This window comes from Tachypleus tridentatus, chromosome 12, assembly GCF_004210375.1.
Source record: "Tachypleus tridentatus isolate NWPU-2018 chromosome 12, ASM421037v1, whole genome shotgun sequence".
Taxonomy (NCBI): Eukaryota; Metazoa; Arthropoda; class Merostomata; order Xiphosura; family Limulidae; genus Tachypleus; species Tachypleus tridentatus.
In genome coordinates, this window is record NC_134836.1 from 55,332,244 (window position 1) to 55,348,493 (window position 16,250).

At 34.0% G+C, this 16,250-nt stretch overlaps 1 protein-coding gene across 3 annotated transcripts in view; it reads right to left on the reverse strand.

The window, feature by feature from the left end:
- Nucleotides 1-16,250, reverse strand: part of LOC143233364 (protein turtle homolog B-like) — a 398,319-nt gene that overhangs the window by 36,938 nt on the left and 345,131 nt on the right. For all 3 annotated transcript variants that reach the window (XM_076469542.1, XM_076469543.1, XM_076469544.1), the window contains one exon: nt 263-553. In XM_076469542.1, coding sequence (XP_076325657.1) covers nt 263-553 — 291 coding nt within the window. The remainder of the gene's footprint in view (nt 1-262; nt 554-16,250) is intronic.

Genomic DNA, 16,250 nt, shown 5'->3' on the forward strand with positions numbered 1-16,250 from the left:
GTAAAATAATATTTTGGGAAATCATATCACCGAAGAGCAACAACAAAAATACATTTCCATTTGATGTTTCTCAGAATGACCACATTTCATAAACGACTGGTTTAATTTAATTTGAGTTATTAGTTATAGAAGAGTCATCTACAATGAAACTATGTGATTAAACTAATTTAACAAGAATCTCCAAAAGTTACACGAATTTTCTACAACACCTATATCAAAACAAATACAAAAAAATAAGATATACGTTCGTACACTAACGTACACTTAACCTTCAGAAATATCTCATTGCTGACACCTAGGCCTTCTACGTTTTGGGCAGAACAGGAGTAACGCCCTCTATGTTCACGCCGTATACGTTGTATGACGAGAGTTTGATTGGTGATGATGATGCCAATTGAGCTATTCGATGTCAATGACTGCCCTTCGAAGTGCCAAAATACCTGAGTAACCCAAGGATTCGATCGAATGTGGCATTCAAAGTACACGTCATCACCTTCCTTGACATTGTCTTTTTTGATACGGGCTCCAAGTTCAAGCGATAACTGAGGATTGTCTAGACAGAAAAAAAATAATAAAAAAATAGTTTTATGGATGACATAAATATAATAATGGTGGAAAAAGTATTTAAACCCTAATCAAAATACGTTTAGAAACAACTTCAAAATATTTCATTTTGCACTTTCTTATGTATACATCCGTGATGTCTTAAGAGTAAGTTTGAAAATAAAAGAAAAAGGATTTGGAACATGAGATAAATAAAATAGTATTTCTTTTCCGAATATTTATTCTAGATTATACCGATGTATAAAATTTTCAAACCGGGTAAAGTGTTCTTTTTAACTAGAAATTTGTTGTCCTATTGTTCGTTTTCCGAAATACAATAGTAATAAATTTCTGTAATTAAGATACAAATTGAGAAAAAAAGAAGATATAATGGTAAAATCATTGCATTATTGATTGAGTTACCTGAGGCTACTATAGCTAAATGTGGAAGAGTTTGTTCTTTGTGTTTTACTACTCTGACAGATAATGCAATTAGTCTAAACGATTAGCTCCCAGCATCCCGGATGTTATCGCTAATGAACACAGAGCTAGAAAACATGCAATAATTAACCGAAAGTATGTTAAAAATAAAAATAAATATTGCTTTCAAACTGAAGACAGTTTTCGGTTTCAGCTGATATAAAAATTGAAACAGTTTCCATTCTCCAATATGTTAGGCTTAAACCTATTGCATCATTTATGTTTACTTGTAATAATTGCTCTGTATCAACTATAAGTGCGCATTTAACGGTTCTTTTTTATCGAATAAACTGTTAATGGGTCTTTTGGACTAATGGTGATTCTCAATCTACTCTTATTGCACGGACGAATAATTAGTGGCTAGCCAATCACATTACAACAATTTTCACTACTAATGCTATCTATAGAAAGGAATTTTGATTTTCATATGAATTGCTTTTTATAGTCTTCGTGATGTCTGTATGTCATTCGTACAAATGTAAGACATCAATTGGTATCATACCGACCGATAAACCTTAACTTGGGAAGAAGGTAAGTGAAAAAAAAAAAATGAAAATTGTACTTATGCTAGTGCTGTTCACATAAAGTTGGTTCATAGTATCAAGGAGAAACTGTAACGTGCACTGTTGATCGTAAAGTATAACAGTTTGACATACGTAAAAAATATTCTTCAGAATCTCTGGAACGAATTTTCCGCCATTTTGTACTCTTTTTGACTTGTTTTTGTTTTAGTACAAAGCTTTATAATGGGCTATCTGTGTTGTGCTCACAAAAGGTATAGAAAGCTCATGTTCAGCATTAATACACATCAGACTAGACCCTGAGTCACCTGAGAGGATGACTTATATAATATTTTGAAGTATATGCATTTGTAATATATTCAAAGGTCAAATGATTATAGATAATGAATAATTATAAATACAAATAATGAACGGTTATGAATAAAGATAATGAATAATTGTGAATATTGATAATGAATAATTATGAATACAGATAATGAACGATTATGAATATCGATTATGAACATAGATAATGAATAATTATAAATATATATATAAAATGAACGATTATGAATATCGATAATGTACAGTTGTGAATATACATAATAAATAATCATAATCATGTATAATTGTGAATATATATATATATATAATGAGCAATTATGAATCTAGATAATGAATAATTATGAACATAGATAATGTACAGTTGTGAATATACATAATAAATAATCATAATCATGTATAATTGTGAATATATATATATATATAATGAACAATTATGAATGTAAATAATGAACAGTTATGAATATAGATAATGAATAATTATAAATATAAATAATGAATAATTATGAGTATAGATAATGAATAATTATGAATATAGATAATGGATAACTGTATTACTTTTATTCAGAAATAAAATGTTAAAAAATATCTTTTTTTGTTCAGAAATGAAATAAGTAACTATTTTTTGTGAAATTAACAGCAATAAAACCAAACAATTTTATTATTTAATTCATTCTTTTATGGCACTATTCTCATCGATTCTATATAGAAGTTGAATATGTTATATTTAAATTTACGTCGTTATGTGTAGTCACACACGTTTGTACTCTGTCTGAAGGCATTAAACATTGACAGTAGCTACATAGCGTAGAGCTACATAGCGTAGTTTCCATTGTAAAAACTTTGTTATAAGGCTGTCTTGTCAAAAGAACACCACTCTTGCCTACAGGCCTTACATATTACATCTAGTGTACGAGTACAACAGTTTGATAGCGCCAGTTTTAACAGTATTATCGCTCATATATTTATAGGTGCTGCGTCCTATGAATTTACCTCTATGTCATAATTAAGTTATGCAACAGTTAAAGGATATATCGTAAAATAAACTTACATAATGTGAGTGTGCTGCGTACTTGGATACGTGAACGGTTTTTGATACTGACTATACTCGTCGAATATCATCTGTTATAATAGTCCTCACTTTATGTTCCACAGTTGGAGCGCGACTTTGTGTAGATCCCTTTTTGGATGGTCTTTGTGACTCAAGATGATTTATTTTTCTTTGTTTTCTAATACCATATAGTACAAGAGACATCTCGAATTCAAAATTTTAAATTACTGATTTAAACGTGTTTATGTCCGTAGTGTGTGGGTGTCAGAAAGAGCTGTTACATTTATTTCTCACAAGGCTATGAATTTTTTCTCTCATTATACTATTTAAAAATGTCGAACAGCCTCATAGTGTAGTTAGTTCTGTTGCATTCTGGTCTCTCACAACTTTGTATCGGCTGTGGTTATCATAATACTTGTTGACTTATATCTTCAAAGGTATCTTAATACAACATAGCGAAATTCTGTACGATAAATCTTTTTCTTCGTTCTCATGACGAAGAATGTATTCGAATTATTGAGAGTAAAATAAATATACTAAAGAAATTACGATTATTCAAACTTCGTACACATGAAAAATAACTTCTTACACAGTTTCTTCTTATCTCTTTGATTTTCATTCCAGTCAAGTTAGAGCAATGAACTTTCATAGATGAAGAAGGAAAATAAGTGTGTTTACAAACAAACATGTTGGATACTGTGATAATGGAAGTGACTGATGCGTAAGCTAAGTACAAATATGAAGTACAAATGTAGAATAAGATGTCTTGAAATAAACTATCATAAGGAAAATATAATTTCATCAGAAATATTACAAAAGATTTTAGTGAAAATTGGAAATACAATAAAGTCTGAAAATGTCCTGAAAAAGTTAAAGGAGTTAAACACAGGATAAATATATATCCTCAGAAAGGAACAGGTTATGGTATATTTTGGTGAGAAATTCTTAATATATTAATAATTAGAAACAACTTTAGATTTGTTAATATTACACTTGTTTTATTTAATATACATCCCCAAGTGGAACAGAGGTAAATCTTCGGATTTACAATCCCTTAGATCAAGGGGTTCGATTCCCCTCGGTGGACTCATCAGGTAGCCCGTTTTGACTTTGCTATAAGAAAACAAACACACTATTTAATATACTGTTAGAAATAGCAAAACTAATGCGCCTGTTTTTCTGTATATAACAGTGTTCTGCGATTTTAGGATTATATTAATAGTTATACAACTTTCCCTATGTTTTACAAAAAGATTTAAAAATTGCTTTGACCTATACCACTTGTTACTAAAATATAGAGAGGAAAACTGTTAATAGTATACAAAATAAAAATAGTGCTTATTTCTGTCTGTACGTGCTGTTCCTTCGAAATAATGCCAACAATTGTGTTTATATCGTTTTATTTTGTCACATTTTAATACGGACTGCTTAAAATATCATTTTAATTCATTTCGCTAGAGTTTCTATGTTTGTTTTTGAATTTTGCGCATAGTAGCACGAGGGCTATCTGCGCTAGCCGTCCCTAATTTAGCAGTGTAAGAATAGAGGAAAGGCAGCTAGTCATCACTACCCACCGCCAACTCATGAACCACCCTTTTGCCAACGAATAGTGGGACTGAACGTCACATTATAATGCCCCCAAGGCTGAAAGGGCGAGCATGTTTAGTGTGATGGGGATTCGAATCCGTGACTCTCAAATTAGAGTCGAGCGCCTTAACCACCTGGTCACGCCAGGCCTCTTTAGGTTTAACTGACCGTACCTAAGCCTTTTGTGTTTTTGTAGCACAAAACATAATCGAATGTTTTCAGAAGTATTTTACAAAAACCATAGACACAGACCGCTTTAATATTTTATTGTCTGTTTAGATAAAAATCTTATGTTCCTAATTTCATTTATTTTAAATACAAATTATAAAATGTTATATGTTGGAAAACGTAATATCAAAATTGAATAATTCTTTACAAAAGATAAAAAGCTAAACATTAAAAAAACACCAGCAATAGACCTGTAAATGGCATATTGCAGGACGTGAAATAGATAACATTGCCACATTATGTTCTATGGATATTACATCAAATAGTTAAAGTCATTATTTTAAACTGAGTTTAGTGCAGAAGATATTTTTGTTACTAAAGCTTAAACTCAGTAATTTTCCACGTCCTTTTCTGTAACTATTGGCATTTTTTTCGTGAATTACTTTAGTTACACAAAACAAGATCAGCAAAAGCCACGATAATGTTCAAAGCAACGAAGAAAACTGAAGAAGCGTAAGAACTAATGAGGAAAGCGCTTCATCAGGAAACAAAAATCAATGTTAAATAAGTATTTATTTTTCGTAGCGCATGAATAAGTAGTCGTTAAGTAATTGCCAATATAAAACAAAGATAAATAATTAAACCATCTTCGCAATTATTTCAAGAATCGCACAAGCACAAAAGCACACGATGTAATGGAAGGTTGACCGTGTAATAATGAGAGTAACTTTATCAGAAATCTTGTATTTACATGATGTGTTGTTTGTCTATTATTATTGTTTCTGAGCAGGAAGCTATACAATGGACTACCTGTACATCTTGGCCCGGCATGTCCAGGTGGTAATGTTTGGGTCGCGGATTTGAATCCCCGTCATACCAAACATGTCACCCTTGCAGCCATGGGGGTGTTATAATGTGACGGTCCATCCCATTATTCGTTTATAAAAGAGTAGCCCAAGAGTTGGCGGTGGGTGGCAAAGACTAGCTTTCTTCCCTCTTGTCTTACACTGTTAAATTAGAGACAGCTAGCGCAGATAGATTTCTTGTAGCTTTGCGCGAAATTCGAAACAAAACAATACAGTATATTCTTAAGTATTGTAATCAAAATTCTCAAGTTGTACTTTATATTAGAATAAATAATCCTAATGAAGAAAAATAATTAAATTATACTTACCTTCTACCTGTACGTCAAATATAAAACTAAATAATCAAAAGTAGTGTATATGTTCGAATCTGTCAAATATGATAATGTTTTCGTTTGTTTTGAATTTCGCGCAAAACTACACGAGGGCTATTTGCGCTAGCCATCTCTAATTTAGCAATGTAAGACTAGAGAGAAGACAGCTTGTCATCACCACCTTCCGCCAACGTTTGGGCTACTCTTTTACCAACAAATAGTGGGATTGACCGTCACTTTATAACGCTCCCACGTCTGGAAGGAAGAGCAGGTTTCGCGTGACGGGAATTTGAGCCCGCGACTCTCAGATTACGAGTTGAGTGCCTAAACCTCCTGGCCGTGACGGGCCCGAAGGTGTAACGAGATAACACCTTTGTAATAATAACTCTTTACTCGTCAGAGATAACACCTTTGTAATAATAACTCTTTACTCGTCAGCCTGTCTTACGAGTTCAAACTCGTCGTCTTACTGTCACATTCAGTCACACATGTTACAATAAACGTCATCACATTTCTGTTTCACCAACCAATTAAAACGTTTTTAAACGAATGATATAAAAGTGATGAAGTATAATTTTTGTATTTACGTTGTTACTAAAGCGATCTAACGAGTTATTAGTTTGAGTGAAAAACTAGAAACAAAGGGAAAACTAACTAAAAATGCCATCATTTATTTGCTATTCTAAGTTTAAGTTTCCCAACATTATTCCATTATCGGTTCAGTTGTGATTGTTTCATCAAACGTATTACTATGAACAATAATTAGCGCTTTGTATTTTATCGGAAACGAATTAGAAGGTAAAAAAAAACAAGTGATGATCACTAAGTGATTTCCTATTAAAAACAACATTATAATTTAAAAAAATATTTTCAGTACTGTATCTTTTCAATTTCTATCCTTGTAATTAAAAACAAATTACTTAGAGACAAATGCCAAAAGCTACGTGTCTTGGTATAAACTTTAGGTGATATATAAAAAATTAGTTAAAAGTTAAAGTTTAGTAAAACAAGCTGGAATCGCTAGTTTATCGTTAATGGCACATTAGGCGACACATGGTTTGCACGGCAAGCTCTGAACCCCCCCCCTCAAGTGATTTAGTTTAACTGTCAATAATTTTGAACTAATAGCGAAAAGGAAGGCAGTCAATCAACATCTCACTGCAACATTAGCTTTGTCTGTCTATTTAAATCAAGTATCGGTATTGTTTAATACGTAGCCGCATAGACGAAGGCAGATGGTGTTCAAGGGCATCAGATTTCGAACCTCAATTCTATGATAGGCATTTCGAGACGCTAATATTAAGTAACTAAAAGCCTCGGAACAGGATGGTCAAGAAGGATCTGTAATCATAATTAGTTTCTTTAGTTAAAGGGAACCATGTTTATTAAACAGAGAAATGTTGTATTTATCAGTTGATTAATGATGGTCGCTTTTTAAGAGTTAAAACTTTAAAAATCACTTACTCTAACTCAGAAATTGGCATAAATAAAAGTAGAAAATAAGTTAACCAACGAGATTTCGGACTCAACCAAAACCATGATAGTTTCATTTATAGTTTTACAGGTGATTCAGCTTCGTTAATTTCGGGTTTAGCTGCTTAACTTGCAAAGTGCTTTTAATGCTTTGAGTGCTTTAGTTGTTAAGTTGGTCCATAATCTTGAAAGGTGCATTTTCTCCCTAAAAGTTCCGATTTCTATACCTGTAGTGAGGAAGAGATAGGGCTCATTACGTTCCTTTGTTTTTGAACAACTAACCAATTATCACAACTTAGAGAGATAGGAAACTTCTACGTGAAGATTTTCCTTAGGAAATAAATATGTAGCTTCTTTATAAATTATTCGATGAATGTAAAATTTTAAAGGTTTCCCAAAATTGATTAATTTTAAAGTTTTAATTAGACAGATTAATTTTGCCCGACAACCGACGATGTAGAAAATAGTTATTAAATTTGTAAACTAAACAGAAAAGTAAGACATGTAAATAATTTAATTGTTAGTTTGGAGAAGCAATGTTTGATTGTTAAGCAGAAGGTCAGTAAATTTTATTATGTTCATTTGTATAATTGGATCTGTACACAAAATAATAGGTATTTATTTAAGTGTAGGAGAAAAAGGACAGTTGAATAAAGCAAACCAGTGGAGAAAACATTAACAGTCTGGATTAAAGTTGTATGAAAATTTATCTAATTATGAATTAAATGCAAATGAAAAGAAAGTGCTGTCGAGAGTTTTGAAATTCCATATATCACCTACTTAGATTTGAAAATTACTTGCTATATTTCGAATGTTTACTTAAACAGCCCTTAATAACAGATATGATATCACAGAACTGATTCAAGAGATACTGTTAGATTTGCTTGGAATTTCGCGCAAAGCTATACGAGGGCCTCTCTGCGCTTGCCGTTCCTAATTTAACAATGTAAGTCTAGAGGGAAGGCACCTAGTCATCACCACCCACAGCCAACTCTTGGGCTACTCTTTTACCAACGAATAGTGGGATTGATCGTATTATTATAACGCTCCATGGCTGAAAAGGGTGAGCATGTTTGGTGTGATGGGTATTCGAACCCGCGATCCTCAGATTACGAGTCCAGCCGGGCTCAATATAAATGTACATTGTGTAGGTTTGAACACTGAAATCTTATACACGAATCTACCTTTAAAGAAAACATTAAAACTGACGAATTTATGAAAAATGAGATTTTCAAAGCGAGTTTTTCAACTATTTCTGAAAATTGCCACCGAGGAGTTAAATTTGTAATTTTAGTGAAGACTACTATAAGCAAACTGATGGATTCCGATGGATCCCAGCTTTACTACAGTTTTGACTAGTAATTTTGTTTTGTTTTCTCCTTTAAAACCAGCGGTTAGTGGAACGTTCGAAGAGTTTCACATGTGTTTATTATCTTACTTACGTGCTTTTATCATCTTTAATGAAGTGGAACATGTAAATCAGCTTTGTGGACGTCTGAACATTCGGCTTGGCAATATATAGGACATTGAAAATTCAAGAGCACGAGCAGTTTGTTTACTTGGGTATTTTAACCCGTGACAACAAAGAAATACTGGACTTTGATGTTTCTCGTAATAAAATCTTCAACAGAAATATAATTTTGCTAGGTCTATACCAGGTAATTTCAAATAGAAATTATAGTTAATTTCAAATATAAATTAGAGTTAATTTCAAAATTAAAATAGAATTTATTTGTTATTTGTTGTTGTTTTTACATTTAAGAGTAAGATTTTCTCACATCTAGTTCTAAATCATTTTTCCTAGTTTTAATAGTAGTTATAGAAGATCTTATACAAAACTTATAAGATCTATGCACAAACATGCAAATGTACTTAGTGAATTTATAACAGCACTTGACGTACATGTACCACTCAATTTAGAACAATACGTGACGTACAGGTACCATTCAGTTTAGAACAGCACGTAAAGTACAGGTACCACTCAATTTATAACAGCACGTGACATACAGGTACCATTCAATTTAGAACAGCACGTGATGTACAGGTACCACTCAACTTAGAACAGCACGTAAAATACAGGTACCACTCAATTTAGAACAGCACGTAAAGTACAGGTACCACTCAATTTAGAACAGCACGTGACATACAGGTACCATTCAATTTAGAACAGCACGTGACGTACAGGTATCACTCAATTTAGAATAGCATGTGACGTACAGGTACCATTCATTCTAGTTTCCGCCACAAACAAACTCTTACCGATTGGATTAATAGATCACCAGGCCCCCAAGCCAGGAACGAACCTTATCCTGCCTTGCTACTTTAGCAGAAGCTTCTTTCAAAATATTTATATTATTTATTTTATATTTTGTTCTTACTGTTATTATTAACAGGCTCACTGATGGGATGACACATCTTCCTGTTCAACCTACTCTACCAGCCCTCATGCCCAATGTAGCCTGCCTGTCAACACAGGTGGTCTCGACGTTTAATAACATGACTCTCCATTTTAAAGATTATTCACACTTCTAGCGCTGTGTCAACACATCGTTAAGGTATCAGCCCGCACTCCTTTATTTCTGCAAGCTGAGGTGAAGAGAAACGAACCTTTTGAGGGCCTCTGCTAAAACTAAAATTACTACCAAGATAAAGTAACTGACAGACTCGGCATTGTGAGATGGTTAGTGCGCTTGACTCGCAATATGAGAGTCACGGGTTCGAATCCTAGTTCTCATAAATATGCTCGCCCTCCAGCCTTGGATAGGTAGGTTATAACGTCCGTTCAGACCCACAATTCTTTGGTAGAAGAGTTTGGTTTGTTTTGAATTTTGCGCAAAGCAACACGAGGGATATCTCTGCCAGCCGTCCCTAATTTAGCAGTGTAAGACTAGAGGGAAGGCAGCTAGTCATCACCACCCACCACCAACTCTTGGGTTACTCTTTTACCAGTCCTGGCATGGCCAACTGGATAAGGCACTCGACTCGTAATCTGAGCTCGCGGGTTCGAATCCCCGCCACACCAAATATGGTCTCACTTTCAGCCCTGAGGGCATTATAATGTGAAGTTCAATTGCACTATGCCAAACAAACAAACTCGTGTATAGTTTTAAACGTAGAAGTAACGAATCGCCATTTCTAGATTATGATTGAAAATAAAAACGAAACAAAGTGTCATTCAAACGACTAAATCCCTAATCAGATGAAACTGGACCATTTATGAAACTATTATAATGATTAATTTTATTTTAAAGGATGTGTCTTGTTTGTGGAATTAATCACAAAGCTACCTAATGGGCTATCTGTGCATTGAAAGCCGGTTTATAGCTGTGAGAATCTGCCGCTGTGCCACTGGAAGCCGATTTTAAAGGATTTTTGTTAGCCGCCTGTACTTTAGTAGTGTAAGACAAGAGGAAAGGCAGCTAGTCATCACCAAACACCGCCAATTCTTGGGTTACTCTTTTACCAACGAATAGTGGGATTGATCATAAAATCATAACACTTTCCTCAGCTGAAAGGGCGAGCACGTTTGGTGCAACTGGGATTCGAACCCGCGTCCTCGGATTACGAGTTGAGTGCCCTAACCACCAGCTTATAGCGGACCTCTATAACTTTAAAATTTAACCTTATATGTGAGACGTTTACAACATTTTCCAAGACTATAAATGAGGAGAACTTTCTATATAACTCTATTAATATGAACATGCAGGATTATAAAAGAAAATACCATTTATTCCGAAACTTGTACCATTTTCAGAATTATTGGAAATATTAGTATATGTATATATCTTAAGCTATTTAACAGATCTCAGAAGCTTCTATTAGACTGTAGACTATCCTAACGACATGTTATGTTTAAGAATCTTATCTTTATAAAACAACTGGAGTTGTTCATTAGTCTTGCTAAACTGGTAATTAATCAAAACTAATCTATTCTCAACTTTGAAAAGCACACAACAAATTGGGTTTCAAATTACCATTTCTCACAGTAATTCATTAATATTTTATTGTGTCTAGAAGACTTGTGTCAAATGAACATCTGTTAAACTTTATAAGATTGCATACTTTTGGAATTACTTCGTTTTAGGAGACATATTTTATCCACAATGTAATTTGTACTCTAGTTTTGTATGTTAAACATATGAGAGGTTATCTTTTAGAAAGTCTTACTAAAGCTTCATGATATAAACACTTCATCCGTAATAATGGTTTGACCGATAAATTAATATTCCAGATTGTACAGTGATATTGATCTAAGTCTTAGAGGTCGTGTGTAATTGCACAACTTTTACATTTTCAGCTGTAGGAGCATTATAAACGTAACAGTCAGTCCTTAAAAGTATTTGAACAATTGTTGCTTGTTTTAAATTTTCGCGCAAAGCTACACGAGAGTTATCTGTGCTAGCCGTTCCTAAATTAGCAGTGTAAGACCAGTGGGAAGACAGCTAGTCACCACTACCCACCGCCAACTTTTTGGCTACTCTTTAACTAACGAATGATGGAATTGAGCGTATCATCATAAAGCCCTCAGAGCTGAAAGGGCGAGCATATTTGGTGTGACGGGGATTCAATGCTGCAACCCTCAGATTACGAATCGAGTGCCTTAGCTACTTGACCATGCAGGTCAATCTAAAGAAGCGGTAGATACGATTAACTGACTTCCCATTCGATAATAATTGTGAATTAGGGATAATAATAGAGGAACCTTGATGGTGTTTGACCTGCACGTTTACTTATTTGTTTCACAGCGTTGGAAATATCAAATACTTAAATGACTGCTCAGCTTCTGAATAATTTATTTTTGTTGGTGGTCTGCTATGTTATGAATGTTAATCAGAAACACCTAAGGTGTGCTGGTGGTCTGCTATGTTATGGATGTTAATCAGAAACGCCTAAGGTGTGCTGGTGGTCTGCTATGTTATGAACGTTAATCAGAAACACCTAAGGTGTGCTGGTGGTCTGCTATGTTATGGATGTTAATCAGAAACACCTAAGGTGTGTTGGTGGTCTGCCATGTAATGGATGTTAATCAGAAACACCTAAGGTGTGCAAAAAAAAGGTGCAACCAAAAAGGATCGAGCCAACCAGTGGCACAGCGATATATCTGTAAGCTCACACAGCTAAAATCCGAGTTTCCATACCCATGGTGGGCAAAGCACAGATAGCCCATTGTGCAGCTTTGTGCTTAATTCCAAACAGCAAGTCAAAATTGGTTGTCAACTGCTAGCTACATTTATAGCACTTATAAGAATTCTACAGTAAATGTCCATTCACGAATTAGCCAGGCTGCGTATTTTATTCAAATTGGGGCACAATGGTGGGTAAAACAAAATATACGGTCTAGCTAACTAATGAATGAACATTCACTGTAGAATTCTTATAAATGCTGTAAGTGTAGCCGCTGGTTTGGTCGCTAATTTTGATCTCCTTTCTTTAGGTCACGTGATCGAACCTTTTTTGGGGTCACACCTTTTTTTTCCCACCTAAGGCATTTTTCATTAGTTATCACGACTTTTGTCAGTACACACCAAAAAACCACAACAAGTAAAGAAGTAATACTCGATAGTAACTAACGTTAGTCTTAGGGTCGTAACCCTAATTAGAACCATATTTTACAGAACCAACCAGTATAGGGTGGTAGTTCTTCCTCTAAGAACCAGTGTTAATAACTTTTTGTTTAAAGCTTATAACGTAGGTAAATTAGTATGTAGAGATGTACAATGACTCTTCTCTGCATTAAAATAAAGACCGTGTATAATTCTGGGTATTAACAGTTTTTTGTTATCACCTGCATGTACTCGGTACAGCCGTGTCAAGCATCATTATTTACGGTAATTGCTTAGGCTATTATCACGTGACATTAAACGCTCCATACTAAGGAAAAAATCCTAAAATTTATCAAATTTGTGCTCTAAAGTTGGCAATGAATAATCAATATTAACCGCACATCTCTGTGGCTCTTTAGAAAACTTGAGCTAAAAACTGCTAATCTAGTTTTGTTGGTCTAACCGGTACTCATGTATATGCGCGTGCTTTTACCCTAATGTTTTTCTGCTTTAAATTGGCTGTCTTTAATTCGACTGACAGAAAATTAAAAACAGTCGGCCCTTAATTATATTTAAAGCTGTAGTAAAAATTTAAACCGATAGCGCACGCGTCATTTTGAGCTGACAATATGCAAAAATGTTTGGTCAAAATTGAGCAGTTTTTGTTGAATATAATTTTGCACGTGCGATTTATATGTGAACCACACTTGACACTTAATTGTAAGTTATAAAGAGTTATCAATATACCAATCTTGAAGAAAAAATTCTTAAACGTTAAATACGTTTTTCCATTAAATAAAGTTTCCGTTGTTTTTGGTGCGAAAAATAAATTATATCAAAATTGAAGATTTTATATCACGTGAACTTAAAATTTAACCTATGAAGAACCTGCCAAGTAGCGCATGTCCACTGAAAATACGTTGTAGTTTGGGTTAACGCAGGCTGTGCTATAGAAAGCAGAAAATCGCGAAACTATCACTCCTTTTCATAGCACACTGTTTCCTGAGTTAGATTTAGCCGCAGGACACACTCCTGTGTGGCTGTTTGTTTTGAATTTCGCGCAAGGCTACTCACGGGCTATATGCGCTAGCCGTACATAATTTAGTAGTGTAAGCCAAGTCATCACCACTCACAACCAACTCTTGGGCTACTCTTTTATCAACAAATAGTGGGATTAACCGTTACATCATAACGCTCCCACGTCTGGAAGGAAGAGCAGATTTCGTGTGAAGGGAATTTGATTACGGGTTGAGTACCTTAACCTCCTGGCCAAGCTGGGCCCGAAGGTGTTTTAGGGTAACGAGTTAACACATTTGTAATAATAACTCTTCACTTGCCATTCTTTCTTACGAGTTTAAACTCGTCAGGAGTATTCCTGTCACATTTTATTTACGTTGTTACTAAAACGACTTAACGAGTTATTATTTTGAGTGAAAGACTAGAAACAAAGACAAGCTTGTTTAGTGCGACGGGGATTCGAACCCACGATCCTCGGGTTAGGAGTCGAACGCCTTAATTTCCTGGCAACGCCGGGCCTCTGTATATACTAATAAAATTATTAGTTCAAGAAAAAATCAGTACATTTCTGTAACGTATTTTCAAAGTGTTCCGTGTAATATGCATCAGCCATTTTTATGTAGAAATGTGCAAGTTACTTATAAACTCTATCGCTTTAATTCAGTTTCAATCAACTTTCGAAAACTTATATGAACATAAATAACAGATATAAGCAATATATAATAATAAAAACAAACATAAATAATAGATATATAATATTTAAAATGGAAACTCGATTACATTGATATTTAAACCTAAAACAGTTTTTATTTAACAGACTTCTCAGACAGAATATTTAGGATGAAAGGCTCTCGAATGATTCAATGACCGGTTGTAGAAACACGAGAGTAGAGGACCACGTTCCTTTGTACTTGTGTTTCTACAGTGATGTCGAGAAAACCCACTTGTAGAGAAATATATATGTAAAAGCGGCTCGTTTGGGTTGAGAAAATATTTTACGTAGAGGAGTGAACAACGTTTCAACCATCTTCGGTCATCGTCAGGTTGTGAAGGTCGAAACGTTGTTCGCTCTTCTATGTAAAATATTTTCTCAACCCAAACGAGCCGTTTTTGCATATATATTGTGTTTCCACAGCTCTCCAGTGGCTCAGCGGTATTTCTGCGAACTTACAATGCTAAAAACCAGGTTTCGATGCCCGTTGAGCACAAGTAGCTCATTGTGTAGCTTTGTGCTTAATTCTAATAAATTTCATCACTTATCAAAGTGTATATTAAATTGAGAATCAGTTTCACGTAAATAAATCACACAGAGATTAGGAAAACAATATTTTTACACTTTAATGTATGTGACTTAAAATTGTGTTTTCCATATTAATTATACAAAGCGATTTATTAGTTGCTTGATTGAGTCTTAAACTAAAAGAGATAGAATGAAAAGATATAAAGACTTTGTCCGGTGGAATATTTAGGTATAGAGGACGCTTGTGTATAGTTATTACCGAGCTTTAAATCTTAATTTTTAACAAATTTAAGGCTTAGGTATATATATTAGAAATAATATTTTTCAACAGCTAACATTAACTATAGGCTAGTTCGCATTTCCTAGTTACGTGGTACAGTTGTCTTGAAGTGCCTATTTTTATTGTTTCTTTTAAACTGCCCTCACTAAAACATGCGCCTGCACCTTCTTGGTAGACGTAATAATTGCTCACTCTATCCAGTAGTAATTTGGGTGAATGTATTATAATCATACTGGTAGTTATGTTATATTACGACACCAGCTTTATTGAGATAGATGACTGACTTACTTAACATGAAGGTTGCAAGAAACAAATGCACTTCATAGAAACCTAAATTGGTTCCTACTAAACCATTGGTAACCAAAAAATAATGGAGGTTACAAGCAGAAAACTTCCCCTAAAACCAATTATGAACAATATGTTATACGAAATATCAAACGATTCAAAGAAAACGTAAATTTAATGACGTGTTTGCTGTCGTTGCTATACCACACTTATTCAATAAACTATATTTAATGACGTGTTTGCTGTCGTTGCTATATCACACTTATTCAATAAACTATATTTAATGACGTGTTTGCTGTCGTTGCTGTACCACACTTATTCAATAAACTATATTTAATGACGTGTTTGTTGTCGTTGCTATACCACAGTTATTCAATAAACTATATTTAATGACGTGTTTGTTGTCGTTGCTATATCACAGTTATTCAATAAACTATATTTAATGACGTGTTTGCTGTCGTTGCTATACCACACTTATTCAATAAACTATATTTAATGACGTGTTTGTTGTCGTTGCTATACCACAGTTATTCAATAAACTATATTTAATGACGTGTTTGTTGT